The sequence below is a fragment of the Nicotiana attenuata genome, chromosome 1, assembly GCF_001879085.1.
Source record: "Nicotiana attenuata strain UT chromosome 1, NIATTr2, whole genome shotgun sequence".
Taxonomy (NCBI): domain Eukaryota; kingdom Viridiplantae; phylum Streptophyta; class Magnoliopsida; order Solanales; family Solanaceae; genus Nicotiana; species Nicotiana attenuata.
Window position 1 is genome coordinate 100,615,956 of NC_031989.1, and position 21,143 is coordinate 100,637,098.

Sequence of the window (21,143 nt, forward strand, 5' to 3'; positions counted from 1 at the left end):
AACATATCACCAAGCTCATTAGTTGCTTATTTTATAGCTATAGGTTACCTATGTTCAATAAAAAAAGAAAAATAGATATCACGTTATTCAATCTCCCTTTTACTACAGAATATGAAAGTAATACAATTAACAACCATGTATGAAAATTGTCCACAAGTAAAATATGCAAGAACAAAAACCAACGCTACTGCAAGTGGTGCACACAGAAGATAATAAATAAATCTTTATGCTTTTTCATCTCTTAGTTCATGAATGCAATCCAGCGAATGCTGAAATTTTGTCTCAACCTAAAACCTCAATGTAGGACATCCCTTTTCAATTGCCTTAAAAATCGATTATCTATGAAGGAAAACATGGCAATCTTGGCCTTATTTGGCGTTTATTGGATTGGCGTGCCAAAACAATGCGGTTGACCTATATTCGGGCAGAAAACAACTTAATCCGACTTGATTCCAACAAAAATGCGTGCGACCCAATTAATAATCTGAACAAGAATTGGCCAACAATCTATCAATTACTACCAACACTCTCAAATTAAAACAATATAACATTAGTCCAAACATTTCATGTAACAGTGAACAACAAAGTTGACGGAAGTACACTATTCAGCAAAATAGAGTATGAAAAGTGAGAAACCAAACCTCAAAATGGATCAACACATTAGTTGTGAGGCAACGTTAAACTCAGACACGACAAACCAGGGACGGAGCTGAAACGGAACCCATGAACAACGACCACAGACAACCTTGAAGCTCGCTGGAATTATCGAACTAGATCAGAATGACAAAAAACTAAACTTACGCTTGGATTTTGAGTTTCTTTGGGACTGATTTGGGGTTGTACTGATCTGGTTTTGAAAGACGCCTTTGGTGGTGAAGGAATGGCAGAGTTGCTCGTTTTCCGGCGGGTTTTTGGGTTGAAGGAGACGCAGCGGAGATTTTTAGTGGTAAAAGGAGTTAGCGTTTTTGTCTTGCTTCCATGGAGTTGGAGCTCCAACTTCGAAGATTCACTAGTCTCCCATTTATGGTTTTTGTCTAAAGTCTTTTCGAAGAAGATCAGCTCGTTTTTAGGTGTTGGCTCTAATGAAGAAGATGATGGCTCAAAGGGAGGGGGGTCGTGTTCTTGCTGAACTGCGGCGCAAGCTTTCTGTTTTCCAGGCGTATTTTTTTTTGTCCCTCCCAAAGTTGCGCTTCATTTTTCTGATTAGTGTATATGTAGAGTCTTAGGTCTAGGGTTTATTTTGTGTATTTTGCCAATTAGTCCCTAGGTCTTTTTGTGTTAAGTTCTTAGGGTCTTTTTATTTATTTATTTTTTGTTCCAAAGAATAGTCTAGAAGGGTCCCTAGACTACACAATGTCTTTTAAAATAAGATAGGAATACTACACAATGCCAAAACTGATCCTAATTAATTAAACTAAACATGAAACTATTTTTGTGTTTTCGAAATTATATAAAGATAAAAATAAGGTACTATTTTTTTATTTTTTTTTAAAAAAATTATGAAAAGTACATGAACTAAATGTTTTTTTTGTAATTTTCATTTTTCTTGTAATAAAATAAAGTAAAAGAGTCAAAATGAGTTGAAATAGCTATGTTAGGCCTAAATTAAATATATAGGTGCTAAAATATAAAAAATCTTGGGGAGGGTCAAAAATCACATGTCTACAGCACTGAGCCTCTGTTTGAGAACTGTTGAAAAATATCTTCAAATGATTTTTTAGAAACTGAGTTTAAACGAAATGATTTGATTCAAACTCTGCTTTTAAAAACCTGTTGTATTTTACTGAGATTTCATGATATGAACTTGATATGTTTTATTGCTCGTCACTGCTTTTCAGCCTTTATTTACTTTGGTTACTTAACTGAGTTGGCGTACTCACGTTACTATCTGCAACATGTGCGCAGATTCAGGTATTTCTGGACCCGATAGCGGGTGTTGATTATTCAGTTGCAGATCTATCGGAGTTAGCAAGGTAGCTGCCTGGCGATCGCAGCCTTGCTTTCTTCCATCTTTATCTTCCCTTAGTTGTATTCAATATTTCCTGGACTATGTTAGTCTTCATATTTCCAGACGGTTGTAGTAGATGCTCATGTATAGTGACATCCCGATGTTGGGCTTTATTTTCCGCACTTTTGTTTTGTTTTACACTCCTTATGAAGGCTTTATATTAAATAGTTTTGGGAATTTACTTGAAAATGAAAATCTCATTTTGTTTTGGTGATGTGTCGGCTTGCCTAGTACCACGATAGGTGTCATCTCGACAGGGTTGGTTTTTGGGTCATAACATGAAGGATCTGAGAAGGGGGGGATCACTTCTTCAAGGCCATAATAATGGGGATCTGTACGAATGGCCATAATTTGATCGTGTCGCCAAACAGTCACCACCTTCCACTCTGTTTGCAACGTCAACTAGTCATCCACCACTACATTTGTGGTATACTCGTTTTGGTCATCCTCAACCTTGCGTCACAACGTCAATGGTCTCGTTGTTGAATATTTTGATGTCTACATCCAAGTCTTTAACCTTTTGTGATTCTTGCTTATGTAATAAGAGTCATCGTCTCTCATTTGGAATAAATACTTTGCAATAGACCTCTTGACATTTTGTATTCAGATGTGTGGGGACCCTCTCTTATTCCTTCCTTTGATAAGTCTCGCTACTACATTATTTTTGTCGACCACTATACGAAGTATTCTTTGCTTTTCATAGTTAAACAAAAATCTGATATCATGGACATCTTTGATAACTTTAAAAATCAGGTGGAACGATACTTTAATACATCAATTCGTTCTGTCTATAGTAATGGTGGTGGCGAATACATTGGTCTATGTTCTTTACTTAATCGCCTGGGCATTCAACATTTCATCATCCCACCATACACTCCCTAACATGTTGGGACGGCTGAACGAAAGCATTTTCATATCATAGAGACGACTTTTACTCTGCTACACCATGCATCTGTTCCACTTCATTTTTGGTCACTAGCATGTCAAGAAGCCATATACTTAATCAATCACATGCCCTCACCGATTCTAAAAAATAACTCACCTTATCAAATATTTTTTTAACATTGCTCCCAACTACTCGAAACTCTGTGTCTCGGTTGTTTATGTTATCCATGGCTTAGGCCATACACAAGTGACAAGTTAGACAATAAGTCAAAACCATGTGTATTTATGGGGTATGAAAAAATGTCAAGAAGTTACATTTGTTACAATCCTCAAAATCAGAAATTTTACTCTTCTCGCCATGTCATTTTTGTAGTGTCAGTATTCCCCTTCAAAAACTATCAAACTACTCTACCTCGTGTCAATCCTACACAACTAGATCCCTAGGTAATTCATCGTGCAGAATTTTCTCCACTTACTGGAGAAGTTCAAATTCCTTCCAAAGATCTCCTATCTGATGAAACACAAATGGCGCCGATGAACAGAGATTCTCATTGCTCTGCCTTGATCAGTGATGAGCCTTCTGTATCACCATCCCATGTAACTACTTAACCTTTCTCTTCTCCTTTACCTGTTTCACTCCCTGCACAACCCATTCAAACACTTACTGTTAACACTACTGGAAACTACACCTGCCCATCTCAACCTCAATACTCAACTCATGCTCAAACCACTTCTTTTGAAATAACCACAACTCCACAAATGTCAACTAACCAGTCTGCTTTATCACCCAACCAAAATCGACCAGTAATACGTCAATGAACAATATTTTCAAACCAAAAGAGTTCTTTGATTATTTAGTCACAACAGGATAATCTCCTCTTCTATTAGCTCCTAGTTCATATCGTCAAGCTTGCCAACATCCTCACTGGTGTAATGCAATGCAAGTAGACTTTGATGCTCTACAACGCAATAAAACTCGGTCCTTGGTACCCCATCCCCTCATCATAATGTCATTGGATGCAAATGGATCTTCAAAATCAAACGCAATCCTGATGGCACTACGGAGCGTTATAAAGCGCGCCTTGTCTCCAAAGGATATACCCAACGACCAGGCCTTGACTTCGATTCCACATTTAGCCCCGCAGCAAAATATACCATAATTCGTGTTATTATCTCCATCCCGTCACCTTCGGTTGGCCTATCCACCTGTTGGACATCAACAGTGCCTTTTTACAAGGTACTTTGCATGACATTGTTTTTATGAAACAACCTCAAGGCTTTGTGGATTCTCGATTTCCAGATCATGTCTGCCTCTTGAAGAAAGCTATTTATGGTCTACGCCAAGCTCCCCGTGCTTGGTATTTGGAGCTTCGTTCTTACTTGCTTTCGTGTGGTTTTACTAATGCTCATTCTGATAACTCTTTGTTCATCTATCATTGTGGTGACTCTCTGCTATTTTTTCTAGTGTATGTAGACGATATTATTGTCACAGGTAACTCGAGGTCTGTTGTTCAGTCTATTATTACTAGATTGGACTCTCGGTTTTCTCTTAAAGATTTGGGCAGCCTACAATACTCCTCGGTGTAGAAGTTAAATCCGTACAATGGTGGCTTACTTCTGACGCAACACAAATATATATCTGATATATTAGAACGCCACAACATGTTAGATGCTAAAGGGGTGTCTACTCTACTATCTACTTCATCAGTGCTGTCTCTCAATGATGGCTCTGCTCCAACAGATGCAAAAGAGTATGGAAAAGATATTGGTGCTTTAAAATACCTGTGGCTCACTCGTCTAGATACTTGCTTTGCGGTAAACAAGCTAGCTCAATTCATGCACTCTTCAGCTGTTAAGCATTGGCAGGCTGTCAAAAGGCTTCTTCAAAACCTGAAACACACTATAACTTATGGCGTACACTTCAAGAAGTCTTCTTTTTTGTCCCTGACAGCATTCTCTGATGATGATTGGGCCGACAACCATGATGATGGCATGTCTACATCAGCCCACTTAATTTTTGTTGGCTCTAATCCGGTCAGTTGGTCATCCAAAAAGCAGCGTACAATTGCTAGATAATCTACTGAAGCAGAATGTAAAGCAGTGGCTACTGTAGTGGCTGAAGTGAACTGGCTCTCTAATCTTCTACGTGAACTCTCTCTAAAGCAGCTCAAGTTACTAGTTATATATTGTGACAATATTGGTGCTACTTATCTTTGTAAAAATCTTGTTTTCCATAGTAGGATAAAGCATGTAACCATTGACTTCATTTTGTTCGAGACCAAGTTTCCAAGGGAGAAATTGTTGTGTGATATATACCAACAGGTGAACAATTAGCAGATCCATTTATCAAGGCCCTACCTAAGCGGCAGTTCCTCCAATAAGTCAACAAGATTGGTCTTCTTTCCATCCAGCCCATCTTGCCCGGTAAAGGGATTCAAAAGCATAACAGCTTCTCACTATCCACGTGATTCAATTAGTTTAAATTGCTATCAATTAGAGTCCTAGCTTTTGTGACATTCTAACTCTCGTGTAAATATATATTGTACTTATCTACTTAGATTTGGATTCAAAAATCTACTGTATAAATGTACGCAGCAAAGGCAGTGGAAAAGTATCACTTTCAGCAACTAATTTGTGTTCCTTTAAGTTTAAGACCGGGGTTTAAAGGGTGTAAATACACATGGTCCAACCATCGTAGGAGAAAAGGAGGCCTAATCATGGAAATACTAGATAGGGTATACTCCAATTCTGAGTGGTTACAAGAGTTCACCAATGTTACAGTAACACATCTTCCTAAATTACACTCGGACCATAACCCCATTTTGGTCAACCTTAATAATAAAATTAATATAACCATGATAGGCCTTTTAGACTTGAAACCTTCTGGTGCTCCCACCCAGATTTTCCTAGAGTGGTTTCTGATAGTTGGGCAAATAAGGATATAATTGATGGAACGGAGTCTTTCCACCAAAATGTATTAGAATGGAAACAAGTTACCTTTGGAAATACTTTTGCTAGGAAAAGAAGATTATTAAAACGTATTAATGGTCTTCGAATCTCTCCTAGCTACCAAACTAGTCAATACCTTAGAGATCTAGAAATAAATCTTATTGAAGATTATGACATAATGCTTAAATTAGAAGAGGACTACTGTAAATTACGCTCTAGGGTTAATTGGCTAAATGAAGGGGATGCAAATACAAAATTCTTTTATATTCAACCCACTAAACGTAGACGAAGAAATAATATTATCTTTTTTAAAGATAACTCTGGAAATTGGATCGAAAATCAAACTGCCCTAATAAAATATGTTTCTAATCACTTCCATAGTATCTTTACTACGTCTCATGATAATACTAACTGGAAAGCCATTCAATCAGACAACACTACCTACAACAAAGTTGACCTATCTATCCTTGATAGTAAATTAAAGAATCATGAGATTAGAAGAGCTATCTTCTCCTTCAAGCCAAACAAGGCACCTGGAACTGATGGTCTACACCCCTTTCTTCTTCCAGAAGTTCTGGCCAATTCTAGGCAGTAAGGTCATAAATTTGTGCCAAAATATCTTTGACACAAAGGTTAAGCCTCATCAAATTAACAAAACTTACTTATGTTTGATCCCTAAATTCATTAATGCAAACCAATTAAAAAATTTTAGGCCAATCAGCCTTTGTAACACTTTGTATAAAGTGGTCACTAAATTATTGCCAATCGCATCAAGCCTTTCCTAAAACATCTTATTAATGATCAGCAAGGTAGCTTTGTTAAAATAGGCGAGTTAGTAATAATGCTATCATTATCCAAGAAGTGTTAAAACGTTTTAACACGCATAAAGGAAAAGAGAATTGCATACTAAAGCTCGATCTAAAAAAAGCTTTTGATAAATTAGAGTGGTCATATGTTTACAGAACTCTAAAAATTTTTAACTTTCTTCCTAATATATCTTCCCTAATTCTTAATTGTATATCAACTAGTACTGTCTCCATTTTAGTAAATGGAAATAAAATGGAGGAATTCTACCCTTCTAGAGGAATTAGACAGGGTGACCCAATGCACCTATCTTTTCATCTTATGTATGGACATGTTGTCCAAAAATATTGAACATCAAGTTGATATCCATAATTGGGACCCCATTAGACTTAACAAAAGATGTCCTCCCTTGTCCCACTTGTTTTTTGCAGACGACCTAACTTTAATAGGTCATGCAAACAATAAAACAATCACTACTATGTGGAATAGTATGGAAAGTTTCTGTTACCTCTCCAGGCTCAATATAAACAAAGGTAAATCCAAATTATTGGTGTCAAAGTCTTGCACTAAAGATAATATCACAATGGCCACAAACACGTTTGACATAAAACTTAACAAATCATTTGGTACTTACCTAGGTTTTCCCATGCTTTATAACCACCCTAAGCATAAAGACTACCAACCCGTAATTGATAAATGTGGGCAAGGTTAAATAATTGGAATGCTAAGTGGCTTAGCATGGCAGGAAGGTACACTTTAATAACATCCACTCTTAACACAATCCCAAATCACCAAATGCAATCATCCTTACTTCCTAGTAAAATACTGAAGGAAATTGATAAGATTCAGAGAGAATTTTTATGGGGGATTACTAGTGAAAAGAAAAAAATTCACTTAATTGGTTGGAATGTGGTAATAAACCCAAAGGACGAGGGGGGTCTAGGGATTAAAAAAGCAAAATCTAAAAATGTAGCCCTTCTGGCCAGCCTAGCTGGGCGTATTCTTAATAACTGGTCATCCCTCTAGGCTAGTGTTCTTATTAGCTTGGAAAAGCCTATTAAAAGGCTGGACCATATGTAAGTAAGGTATAAGGTGGCCAGTGGACCAAACATGAATATTTGGGACACAAACTGGATCCCAAACATCACCGACCTTAGAGATAATATAGTTGGTCCCCTAACCTATAATGAACATTGCTTAAAAATGAAAGACATCCGGAATAACAATGGATGGGATCTAACAAGAATTTCTTTTGATCTCCCACAAAGCATTATTAATAGCATCCATTCCTTATCTACAACCACCCACCACACTCATATCAATAATCTCATCTGGAGTATGAACCCTAGTGGGGTATTCACAACCTCTTCTTGTTATAAATTGATTGACAAACAACTCCATCCAAATAAAAACTTCAATTGGATTTGGGGCACAAAATGTCCAAGGAAAATCCAGTTCTTCCTATGGAAATGCTATCACTCACATCTCCCTACTAGAGGATACCTTGGTAAAATTGGTATCAACATAGACACAAATTGCCCCATATGCAAGAACTTGAATGAATCCACAATTCACATCTTCTGGGAGTGCACGGTGGTTCAAACCTTCTGGCAATCCATGGGGGTGCCCATAAACAACCAACTAGACAATGGACACTGGGTAGACTTCTTACGTAATATGAATCCTAACATACTAAACAAATTCATCATATGGGAAGAAACTTTTCCATTTGTATTATGGGCGATTTGGAGAAACAGAAATGAAAATAACGTGAACATACTAGCAATCACATTAACATGACCAACATTATTAACCAATCATTGGAATATAAATTACTAACATCCAAGCCTACTACTAATAATATAAAGGTCAAGCTAAAAGTAAAGTGGCAGGCTCCTCCAAGCAATTGGTACAAGCTCAATTTTTATGGAGCCTTCAACAATAACTGTTTACAGGGAGGTGTCACCGGAATAATACGCAACAACAAAGGCGAATGGATACTAGGCTACTATGAGAAGTATCCCACAACATCACCCATCCAGGCTAAACTCCAAGCACTACGGCATGCACTTCAATTAATTATCAAGGACAACATATTTCCAGTTGAAGTTGAAACAGATGCCACAGAGGTCATTCGCTTCCTTTATGAGGATTATCCTACTTATATGATTTAATTCATGAATGCAGGCGGTTAATGGAAAAGGCAACGCAGCAAGGGGGGATCAAAATGAAGCATAGCTTTCGTGAAGGGAACATGGTAGCACACCAGTTAGCAAAAGAAGCCCTAATGTCTCCTAGTTATAATAAAACTTGTTATTTTATGTCACCTCCTACCTGCGCAATGGATGCTTATTGCAAGGACCAGGATGGCCATATATATGTTAGGTCGTGTTCTATGAATGTGTGTAGTAATCTAGCGGCATTAGGCAATGAATGTGCCCTAGAAGGCATTTCTCTAGTATGTACTAATGACAATGCTATGGGACTCATATCCTAGCTTGCTACTGTTATTATTATTAATATAAGTATCTTTTCCCTTAAAAAAAACTGTACATGAGGGTCAGTTCACAGTTCCCTTTGCAATACCTGTGTTATGAGAATTAACTGACCACCCCCCAAGAATGGGATAATTACAAGAATCCCCAGATAGTAACAAACGAAAAACCATAAATTTTCACTGCGCAGCAATAAATTACTAGCCTTTGCAAGTTTGCAATCGTTGTCTGTACATGTATGTTCCTGTGTCTCTCATAGTAGTGTTTGTTCAAAAATCATAATCAAATAAAGAGTGCCTGTCTAGTAAAAGGAGAATCTTCCTCTTTCTTTTTATCTGCTTTAGTTCAAGAAACCACTGACTTCGGTCATTTTCTTGTCTCCTAACTTTACCCTCTCTCATTATTGATATTATCACCTGTAGATTTTTGTCCTCTGATCACTACTTCCACACAGATATACTATATAAAAATGAGGCCCCACCCCTCCCTTCTGATTGATAGATTAAACGTGTGTTATAAGGTACACTTTCCAAATTGTTCTACACGAATACAAGACTTATAATAGTATTTTAGTAAAGTTTAAGTTACATAATCACTGTAGTGCAGTGGATGAGACTGCTCTTCCCTTAACCAGAGATATTGAGTTCGAGCCCTGGGTATAGAAAAATTCTTGGTAGGGAGCGCTTCCCCCCCCCCCCCCCCCGAATGGGGCCTACGCGGCGCGAATCCGAATATAGTCGGACTCCAATGCGAGTACCGGACACCGGGTGGAAACCAAAAAAAAAAAAGTTACATACACTGATTATGTAAAAAGTATTAATCAACTAAAAGGCAGTTATATGTGACAAAAGAAATTAAGATAATACTGATATGTTGAAATCTGGTTTTTGAGAGAATACAAATGTACTAAAAGAAATTTAGATATAATGAATCACGTTAGTGTGTTACCTAGTCCAAAAACAGTATGGAGAGATGCCACATGTTTTTTAGAATACCTTAGTGGACATGTTTCCCCTTCTGCTTCAGAAATTGAAAGATTGCTTACCACAGGGCCAGAATTATGTAGTCACTAGATGTAACATGCAAGTGATTTGAAGAGGACAAAGAAACACAATTCACTCTAGTCTTTAGTTTTCTCCATGTTAAGTGTTTCCAATCACACACTTTAGGTATTATTACCCTTAAATGATTACTAAATCCATTAAAAATCTATAAATATTTAACTCTGAATCAAATGATTATTGTATATTAACTCGATACATTGTAGGAATTCATAAACTTCAATATCCTTAATCTGCCTTTGCTTATATGCAATTTTTTTGTATTAGGCATCTTGTATCTGAAACCTACAAGCATTCCATATCGTAACCCATATTTGCATTGGGTAGGCTCATATTAAGAAACTTTTCATTCCCAAAACTCGAACTCGAGATCTCTAATTGAAGGTGGAGTATCCAACCACACTCCTTATTAATTGGTTCCTTATATGCATCTGGTTATTGAGGGAAAGATTCCAGAACGCCAAACACTCATTTCTTACGTAAATTAAAATCAAAAGAACTTGTTCATATGGATATTTATAGCTCAAGAACTTAGTAATTTTTAGTTTTGTTACATTGGAGGAAAGCCTATTATCAAAGTCCAAGAACGATTAAGTACTAGCAATCTGCAAAATTTCAACAACATGCCTAAATTATTTTCCAATTTTTCTCCTTTTATAAGTTATACACTCTCTTTCGGGAAAGTGTATGATCTTCCACGTAATTCTTGATTACTTGACTCGTTATATATAAGAAATCACTCTTTCTAATTACATTTATTTATTTAAGAAACGTAACTATTATATGAAGAATACGTTAATAGCCAAAATAAATAGGTAGAAACTTGCAAACCCTAATGAGACCTTAGCCAACACAAGGATCTTGAGTTTTACTATTAAATGAAGACAACTTGATATGACTTGCCCCTCACTGTTATTTGTTTCTATTGTAACTACCGTACTAGCAAGAAGAAAAAAAAGAACCATATATAACATCCGATTTGTTTAATTTTCTCACAAAATACTACTCGACAAGACATCTTGGTTTAAATACTTTCATAAAGTTCATTAGGATCTTACAGAAATATTAATTAGTCTTCTCAATAGAAGATCTAAGAGTCTTTAATTCTAATTAGGGTTCTCAATTCACTTGGGCTTTTAAATAGTACTTCAGGAGTGCCTACTCTATTTTCATAGCTAGCCTAGGAGTTAGGGTAAATAATATATTACTTATATAACTACTCTCCTATATATAATAATATAGTTCCTTTTTTCCTGTATAATACACTAATTATCGCTAATTAATCTCTTTTCTTTCTTTTTCTTGTGAGCATGGCCGGCCCTTTCCATAAAGCAAGTAAAGCAACCGCTTTAGGCTCCATATTTGTGGGGGGCCCATTTTTTGTTAGACCTAATAGACTATATATAAGTTTAAAAAAGAGTTTTGTAAAGTGAAAAAGTTTGATTTCTTTCTTTAACAAATATAGAGAAGAAGGATTTGCAACTGCATGATTTCTACCAAGGAAATTGCACTTGAAATGAATATCGAATCTGAATTACGTAAGAAACGTGTGATATATAAGAAGTAACAATTTGATGCGAATATTGATAATGAAATCTCAAAATCTTTCTGTCACGTGTATTGGGAAAAAACTGAATTTAAATATTGAAGATGACATGTCATGACACGTGGACCGGTCAAATAGTCAAAGCATGACAAACAGTTAGAAGACACGAGCAACAATAGATGCGGGAGAGAAAATACGAGCTACTATCCAGATGAAACGAGACTCGTACCTGTTCGAGCCATTTAAAGCTCGAAGATCAGAAGGAATTGAAGATATGAATCTGATAGCGTAAAAGAGTCCAAATTCAACATTAAATGCCAAATACGTTAGAGAATTTGTATTTAATAAGAATGATTGAATAACGTTTCTTTTAATGTCATTTACTGCTCGCAATTGCCTCATTAAGACAAAGATATTACACTTTCTCTTAGAATTAACTATAAAAGGAGAAAGTCACAGCATTTGTAGGAGACGAAATATCATTCCGATTATACTGAAATATACTCTTATTCATTGCTTTATTGTTGTTCACAAAATCTCTTATTTCTTGATTATCAGTAACCCGATTTCTCTATTAAATTCTAGCTTTATATTCAGTTTTCTGGTTAAACAAATTGGTTCCGTTACCGAGAATCTGATAATCTATTATCTTTAAGTTACATTTTATCTGTTATTATCATCATGTCGAACAACAACAACAACAACAACAACAACAACAACAATAACAGTGAGAATACCTTGGGAAACCATGAACATCAAGTCCATCAAAATCAAGGTGATTTACAAAACATTAACGTGGTTCCTCCCCCTCAAAATTCACCACGTCAATCTCGTGAAGGCACTCCTACTCCTGAATCCCGGGCTGTTGAACAAGAGCAACCTGAATATTTTGAAGGAGCGGATGACACTTTACAGAAAGTAATTGATGCACGAGTTAACAAAGCTCTTCAAACTCTCGTTAGTCGATTACCTGTTGCACCGCCCACACCTACGCCTAATAACAACACACTGGAGAATCCTCGTTCTGGCCTTATCAATTCTGGAAATGAAGGAACCCCCAGTGAGCCACAGGAAGGAGAACCAGGTAATTCAAGTAATTCTCATTTGCAAAATTTAGTACTAACTTTGCAGAAACAGCTTAAGGAACAAAATAAGCGCATCGAGCAAATCCCTAGTGTTCCTCCTGTGATCAAAGGAGTGGATGTGGATAAGTATCCGCAACAACCTTGGAAACCAAGTGCTGCTCCCCTTCCAATCCCTAAAAAGTTCAAAATGCCTGAAATCTCAAAATATGACGGCACAACAGACCCACGTGATCACGTAACTGCATTTACTACAGGTGTAAAAGGCAACGATTTGACCAAGCAAGAAATCGAATCCGTGTTGGTCAAAAAATTTGGAGAAACACTCACCAAGGGTGCATTAACCTGGTATTCTCTTTTACCTGAAAATTCTATAAACTCTTTTGCTGAGCTTGCAGATTCTTTTATTAAAGCGCACTCGGGAGCTCAAAAGGTTGACAAAAGAATGGAAGACATTTTCAAAATTAAACAAGGGGACTCAGAGTTGCTCAGAGATTTTGTTGAAAGATTCCAACGTGAAAGGATGACTTCACCCCGTGTACCTGATAATTGGGCTGCAATAGCTTTTGCAAGCAACTTAAATGATAAAAGTTCAGAAGCCACGAGAAGACTTAAAGAAAGCCTTCGAGAGTTCCCTGCAACCACTTGGAATGACGTTTATAACAGGTACAGTACGAAGTTGCGAATTGAGGAAGATACCGTACCTTAGTTTCATCATGAAGAAAGAAGCAATTCCAGGAGGTCAGAAACCGAAAAAAGATCAAGTAAAAACAGGTACGATCCATGTATGGGACCTGCAAGAAAAGACTCACGGTCAAAGGAGGATAATCAACGATATGATCAAAAATCGAGGAACAGGGAATCTGGTTCTTCATCTAGGTTCAGAAGTGACCGAAACAGACAAGAGTCGCGAGATGATGACAGAGGTTTAAAAGCGAGATTCGGTGGGTATAATTTCAATGTTACTACCTCTGAGCTCGTAGCTGTTTTAAGAGGCATAGGAGACAAGGTACGGTGGCCAAAAGAGATGCGGTCAAATCCAAACTGGCGCAATCCAGACCATTGGTGTGAATTCCACAATGATCACGGGCACAAGACTTCAGAATGTAGATTCTTACAAAGTGAAGTGGATCATCTATTGAAACAAGGGTATCTCACTGAGTTCTTTAGTGAGAAAGGAAAACAAGCCTATATGAAAAATAGGCAAGAGCCACCAAAACCCCCATCACCCAAGAGAACCGTGAATGTTATAAGTGGGGGAGAAGATATTTATAGTGTAACATATACGGCTTCCAACAAGGTTTCGAAAGTAACGATTACACACGGGAAACGGGTACGACAGGTTTTGGAAAATGAAAGTATTTCTTTTGATGATGTGGATACTGAAGGAGTGATGACCCCCCACAACGACGCACTGGTAATATCTTTACTTGTACATGACACTAATGTAAAACGAGTTTTGATTGATCCAGGAAGTTCCGTAAATATTATACTACTGAGGGTATTGCGTGAAATGCAAGCTGAAGACCAAATGATACCGAAGGCGCATACCTTGTCCGGGTTCGATAATTCAAGTGTGGTAACAAAAGGAGAGGTAGTTCTAACAACTTTTGCTGCAGGTGTTGTTAAAGAAACTAAATTTCAGATAGTAGATATGAAAATGGCTTATAATATGATCATGGGGAGACCTTGGATCCATGATATGGAGGCTGTCCCATAAACTCTACATCAAGTTATTAAATTCCCATCTCCATGGGGAATATGCCAAATCAGAGGCGATCAACAAACATCTAGAAGCATTAATTCCGTTGCAGATTTAGTTGTTAATAGTGGAGACAAATAGCAATTACAGAATTTAGGAGAGGGTAACACGAAGTCAACTTCACCTGAGCAAAAGCAAACAGATGTGGATTCGAGGCCTGACACCATTCAAGAACCAGAGGAGAACGAAAATATCAAAACAACGATAGAAGAGCTAGAGGCCGTGGTGCTGTTTATACATTGGCCCGAGAGAAGTATACATAGGAGCTAATCTTAGCCCGGAGGTAAAACGTAAATTGATTGAATTTTTAAAAGCTAATGCAGATTGTTTTGCTTGGTCCCATTCTGACATGACAGGGATACCACCGGAAGTCATGACTCATAAGTTGAATGAAGATCCATCATATCCTCCCGTCAAGCAAAAGAAAAGGAAGCAAGGAACTTTCAAAAATAAGGTGATTCAAGAAGAAGTTCAAAAATTGCTAAAAATTGGTTCAATTCGTGAGGTAAAGTATCCTAACTGGTTAGCTAATACTGTTGTGGTTCCTAAGAAGAACCGTAAGTGGCGAGTTTGTGTAGATTACACAGACCTTAATAAAGCCTGTCCAAAAGATTCCTTTCCTTTACCACACATAGACCAGTTAATTGATGTTACTGCAGGGCATGAGCTATTAAGTTTTTTAGATGCATATTCAGGCTATAATCAAATCAAGATGGATCCAGGTGATGAAGAAAAAACTTCTTTTATAATAGACAGAGGGACTTACTGTTACAAGGTAATGCCTTTCGGTCTTAAGAATGCAGGTGCAACGTAGCAAAGGTTGGTCACACAAATGTTTCAAGAACATTTAGGTAAAACCATGGAAGTATATATAGATGATATGCTAGTTAAAACTCAACATTCAGAAGATCATATATCACACTTATCTGATACGTTTAAAATTTTACGAAAATATAATATGAAGTTGAATCCAGAAAAATGTGCATTTGGAGTGGCGTCAGGAAATTTTTTAGGTTTTCTTGTTTCTAACCGTGGAATTGAAATGAATCCTGCACAGATTAAGGCCATTGAAGAAATTCCAGATATACTTTCTAACAAGAAAGAGGTTCAAAGATTAACCGGGAGAATTGTAGCTTTGGGAAGATTCATTTCCAAGTCTTCAGAAAAATGCTTCAAATTTTTCTCAGCTTTAAAGAAACAGGATCATTTTGAATGGAACAAAGATTGTCAGCAAGCACTTAAGAATCTGAAAGTATATTTGTCAAATCCATCGTTGTTGGCGAAACCAAAGGTACGAGAGAAGTTACTCATTTATCTTGCCGTGTCAGAAGTTGCGGTGCTGTTTTAGCTTGGGAGGATCAAGGTAAACAATCTCCTATCTATTATGTAAGCAAGTCTTTGCTAGATGCAGAAACACGGTACCCGCAATTAGAAAAATTAGCGCTAGCCTTGATTATGGCATCTAGAAAATTAAGACCTTACTTTCAATGTCATCCCATTGCTGTGGTTACTGCTTTTCCATTACGAAACATTTTACATAAACATGAATTATCAAGTAGATTAGCGAAATGGGCTATAGAATTAAGTGAGTACGACATCACTTATCAACCTAGAACTGCTATAAAATCTCAGGTATTAGCTGATTTCGTAGCTGATTTCAGTCAGGGGATGCAATTAGAAGCTGAAAAAGAATTACAAGTTTTTAACGGTGCAAACCCGGGGACTTGGGTTTTATTCACTGACGGTTCATCTAACGTAAAAGGCGCAGGTTTAGGAATAGTTCTCGTACCACCCGCGGGTGAAACTATTAGACAAGCTATAAAGTGCCATTCGATAACTAACAATGAAACAGAATATGTAATGAGAGAAATACATGAAGGACATTGTGGAAATCATGCGGGAGGAAGGTCGTTGGTAAAAACATTGATTCGAGCTGGGTATTATTGGCCTAAGATGGAAGTGGAAGCAAACAGTTTCGTGTCTAAATGTGATAAATGTCAAAGGTACGGGAATAATATGCATAGACCAGCTGAGTTACTGCATCCCGTCATAGCTCCGTGGCCCTTTATGAAATGGGGGGTGGATATCGTAGGTCCATTACCACAAGCAAAAGGTCAGGTGAAGTTTCTACTTGTACTTACTGATTATTTCACTAAATGGGCAGAAGCGGGAGCATTTAAACAGGCACGAGAAAAGGAGGTCAAAGACTTCATTTGGCGTAATATCATATGTCGATTTGGTGTGCCAAAGGAGATTGTTTGCGACAATGGCCCTCAATTTATCGGAGCTCAAGTCACTGAGTTTTTTGAGATCTGGCAAATTAAAAGAATCACATCTACACCTTATCACCCAGTAGGCAATGGCAAGCAGAATCAACGAACAAGGTCATTATTAACAACTTGAAGAAAAGGTTACAAGATTCAAAAGGTAATTGGCATGAGGTATTACCTGGAGTATTATGGGCTTATCGTACAACGACAAAAACAAGCACGGGAGAAACACCATTTTCAATGGTTTATGGTGCAGAAGCCTTAATCCCAGTTGAAATAGGAGAACCGAGCACACGATATGCTCAGGCAACGGAAGAATCAAATGGTGAAGAAATGCGGGTAAACCTTGATTTGCTCGAAGGAAGAAAAGAAGCCGCATTAATAAGGATGGCAGCACAAAAGCAAGTGATCGAACGATATTACAACAGGAAAGCACGATTGCGATATTTCAAAACTGGGGACTTCGTGCTTAAAAGGGTTTTTCAATCTACAAAGGCAGCCAACGCGGGTAAACTAAGTCCAACCTGGGAGGGACCCTACAGAGTTCGGGACATTGCAGGAAAAGGAGCATACGAATTAGAAACAATGGACGGGAAGGTGCTTCCCTCACATTGGAATGCAATTCATTTGAAGAGATACTACTTCTAAGGAAAAACCCACGGTCAGGTATCACCACGTTAAATTATTTATTTTTTGAATTGTTAAAATTTTACTAACGATTTTAGATGATAGGCAAAACGCTAACCCGTACTAAATGATGAGTCACGACCTGTAAGGCAAAAGGGAATAAACTAAAATTCCTAGCCCAGGGTTACAATTATTCTGATAGAAGTATACACGGGTTAAGCAGTCTTCATCTATAATCGCACCCTCGAGTCCCGTATATATTTCCTTTTCAGGAAAAGGACCAGGTGAAGAAGATTACCAAGTGCTCGAGGCTTCATACTTCACCGCTCAAACACTTGGGGGACTACATATTGTACACAGATACGTGCGGGAAAACAGATATGTAGATGAAAGTTGAAAAACAAAGAGACAAGTGTCGAGCAGGAGCTACGGAACCTCAACATTTATCATTATGTTCTTTCCCATCAAAACAAATGAGGATATAAAACATTCATCATAGTGCTCGAACTCATGGGAACAATGGAGTCACCTCTCAAACGTGCTCGAACTCATGGGAAAAATGGAGTCACCTCTCAAACCCTTCCTAGTACATGAAGATAGGGTCATGACGATATACTGAAACGGGTTATAAGAAAAAATCTTGTTAGAATTATATTTATTTTGCAAAAATCTGTTACAAGAAAAACAGTTACGAGAAAGTTATAGATGTATTTTAATGCATGTAATATTCAAAAGCTTGTCAAAGTTCGTGAATAAAAACTTGTAAAAGTGGTTCCAAGCGAAACATGTGTGTTCCTATTTCTTTCATCGTATTGTAACACCATTATGAAGTTGAGACGTCTTCTTCATTAAGTGTCGATATATATAAAAGGGCCCTCTTTTATAAGTCTCATGTTAGTAAGTCATGAGAAGGATCATAAAGCATTTTCAAAGTTTAAAAAATACTAAACTATTCTATAAGTCCTAAATAGATAAGAAAAAGGCAAGAATAGAACATTTTGAAGTACTAATAAACTTCTTTATATAGTTAAAAAGACTAAGTAAAAACTTAGTCAACAAGTGCCCCATTACGATAACTGGGGACTTTTTCCACCAATCAACAAAGCAAATAAAAATAAAGTTTTAAAACATAAACTGGTCACTGAGGGGCTGGAGCATCAGAAGTTGTGATATCAGCTTCACTTTCAGGAACGGTAACTTCTGAAGAAACAGCAACAGAAGCGGTTTCAGCTGGGATTGAAATGGTAGATTCTTCGAGGGGAGAAAGAGCCACGGAAGCGCCAGCTTCCTCAAGCCGATTCATAGAAGTTTCACCCTCGGGAGCTGGAATAGCACATTTTCAACTTCAATTGTCACAGCAGCAGCTTCTTCATTTAAAGGTTCTTCAGTCACGGGAGCTTCATCTGCCGGAGAAGGAAAGTCAAGTGATTGTTGGGTCATCTCAATGGTTTTCAAAACCTTGGCCAATTCCGATTCTAAATCAAAGTTTTCTTGTCTAGCCTCAGTTAAAGCATCACGACGAGAGTTTAGAAAAGCCCAACTCACTTCTATATTAAAATTCTCCTCAAGAAGCCCATAATCCCTTTCCCACATAACAAGATCATTCTTTAACACTTGATTTTCAGCTAAAGTGGAATCAAGGGTGGCTTCAAGGGAGGCATGAGAACTCTCCAATGCATGAACCTTATCAGAGGAGATCTTCAAATCAGCTTGAGCTTGAGTCAAGTTTTGTACTAACTCTCCTGCATATTCTTCTTTCTTGTTCAAGAGTGCTTTAAGTTCTCTGATTTCTTCACTTGACTTTGATAATTGCTCTGAAAAGGAACACTCGAGGCGCTCCTTGTCCTTCTCGGCTTTACTAGAAGAAGCCTTGGCCTTCGCTAAATCCGAAGTCAGAGTCCGCTTTTGCTGCTCCAGGTTACGGTTGCTTTCTTGCAATTCTTTTATCGTGTCTTGAGCATTTTTAAACTGTTCCTTCCAATTAGTTGCCTCCAGCTGGGCTTCCTTAGCTACCCTCTCAGCCTCGAGAATAGTCTTATCAAATTCACGAGCCTTATTTTCTAAAAGGGAAATTCTTCCCATCAACTCCGTGCCAATAAGGTTGACCTACAAAGATAACTCATGAAGATAAGAATCTAGAAATAATAAAAAAAAAACTTATTAAAAAGTAAAGGGAGAATACCTTCAACGTATAATGAACTATGTCATTCATCAAAGTTAAGCAACTGTGACTGTCCATCTTTTTCTTCTCAATATCTCCAATTAAAGGCTCAAGCCGGACATCTGCTCCACCAGACTTCCTTAAAAGACTGTTAGTAGCAGGAACCTCAAGTGTTACACTCCTCATAGCTAAACTTCTGCTACTAGAACCCTTCTCTGCATGCTGAACAGAGGAAGGGGGAGCTATAAAAGGAGGAACGGTAGAGAGGTGAAAATAACAGGAATCGAGGGAGTCGAAGCAGGTAAAGGAGCAGAAATTGACAAAGAAGCAGGAACAGATAAAATGGGCAAAGATGTACTTGAAACTAAAGAAGGAATAGAAGGAATAGGAATGGAAGAGGAAAGAGGAACCTCATCTAAAACCGGACCTAGATCACCTCTTTTGAAACCCTCAGTGAAGAGACGTTGAGTGGATTCAATGGTGTCCCTGGGGATGGTTTCACCATCAGAAACAATATTAACCGGAGAGGAGGCACGGGTAGGAGAAATTTCAGCTTCATCTTCAGAAATGATACGTCTCCTGACTCTAGGTCTAACTGCCAAAGAGGTGTCTTCATCTTCATCGTCCTTGGAATCCTCTTCAACAACTTTCCTCTTTGACAGCGTAGCTTGTGCTCTCTCTAAAGAAAGAGGAGTACCAAAAGAAGCTCGAAGGGCAATAGCTACTTCAGCTGACATTCCTCGAATAGCAAATCCTGACAGAAAGAAGGATAAAAAGTTAGAAGAGGGGAAAGAATTTAACATACGGGAAACAATAAGAGACGCATACTGTGAGTTTTTACTTTCCAACCATGTTTGTTTGAAATAGATTTCCAGGTTCGTGACTCCATAGGCACGGCCTTCAAAATAGAATCTACCCAACCACGGAAATTAGGAACGGGTTCCACATCTCCCATGGTTGCTACAAAAAAAAAGCAAAAAAGAATGAAATTAGAAAAGGAGTTGAAATAAAACAAACACGGCAAGAAAGAAATACTTACGTGCAAGGTTCCATTTCTCAGGGAAAGGAATATTTGATTCACCCACCAAATCAACCGTGGGTACCGCAACATAACGGGTGTACCAGCCTCGATCTTTATCATCTTCAGGGCTTACCAAAACCCTTTTACTTCTTGCGGTTAGGGTAAAAACACCATTGCGAAACAGCTTGGGGTGGTAAAGATGAATCAGATGAGAGAAGGTAAAATCGACATCAGCCTTTACCGATACATACCTTAAACAAGCTACTTCTCTCCATACGAGAGGGCCAATTTGAGCCAAACAAATTTTAACAAAACGACAAAAATCGAGTATGACTGAGTCGATATTAGGAATAAATCCCAAAGTAAAGGGATAAGTATAAACAGAGGAAAAACCAATCCTATAAGAAGATATTCTCTGGTTTGGGTTAGGAATAACTATATGAAGGTCATCTCTCCAACGACAATCTTTTCG

At 37.7% G+C, this 21,143-nt stretch overlaps 1 protein-coding gene and 1 long non-coding RNA gene across 2 annotated transcripts; one reads left to right on the forward strand and one right to left on the reverse strand.

Moving 5' to 3' along the window:
- LOC109231176 lies at positions 211–1,205 on the reverse strand. Its single transcript, XR_002068765.1, has 2 exons — positions 642–1,205; positions 211–484 (listed from the first exon to the last, which is right to left on the reverse strand). It is a non-coding gene; the product is annotated as an uncharacterized LOC109231176 (long non-coding RNA).
- LOC109238990 (uncharacterized mitochondrial protein AtMg00810-like) lies at positions 4,154–4,969 on the forward strand. Its single transcript, XM_019405491.1, has 2 exons — positions 4,154–4,385; positions 4,545–4,969. Exons 1-2 carry the CDS (start codon positions 4,154–4,156, stop codon positions 4,967–4,969), a joined length of 657 nt encoding a protein of 218 aa, XP_019261036.1.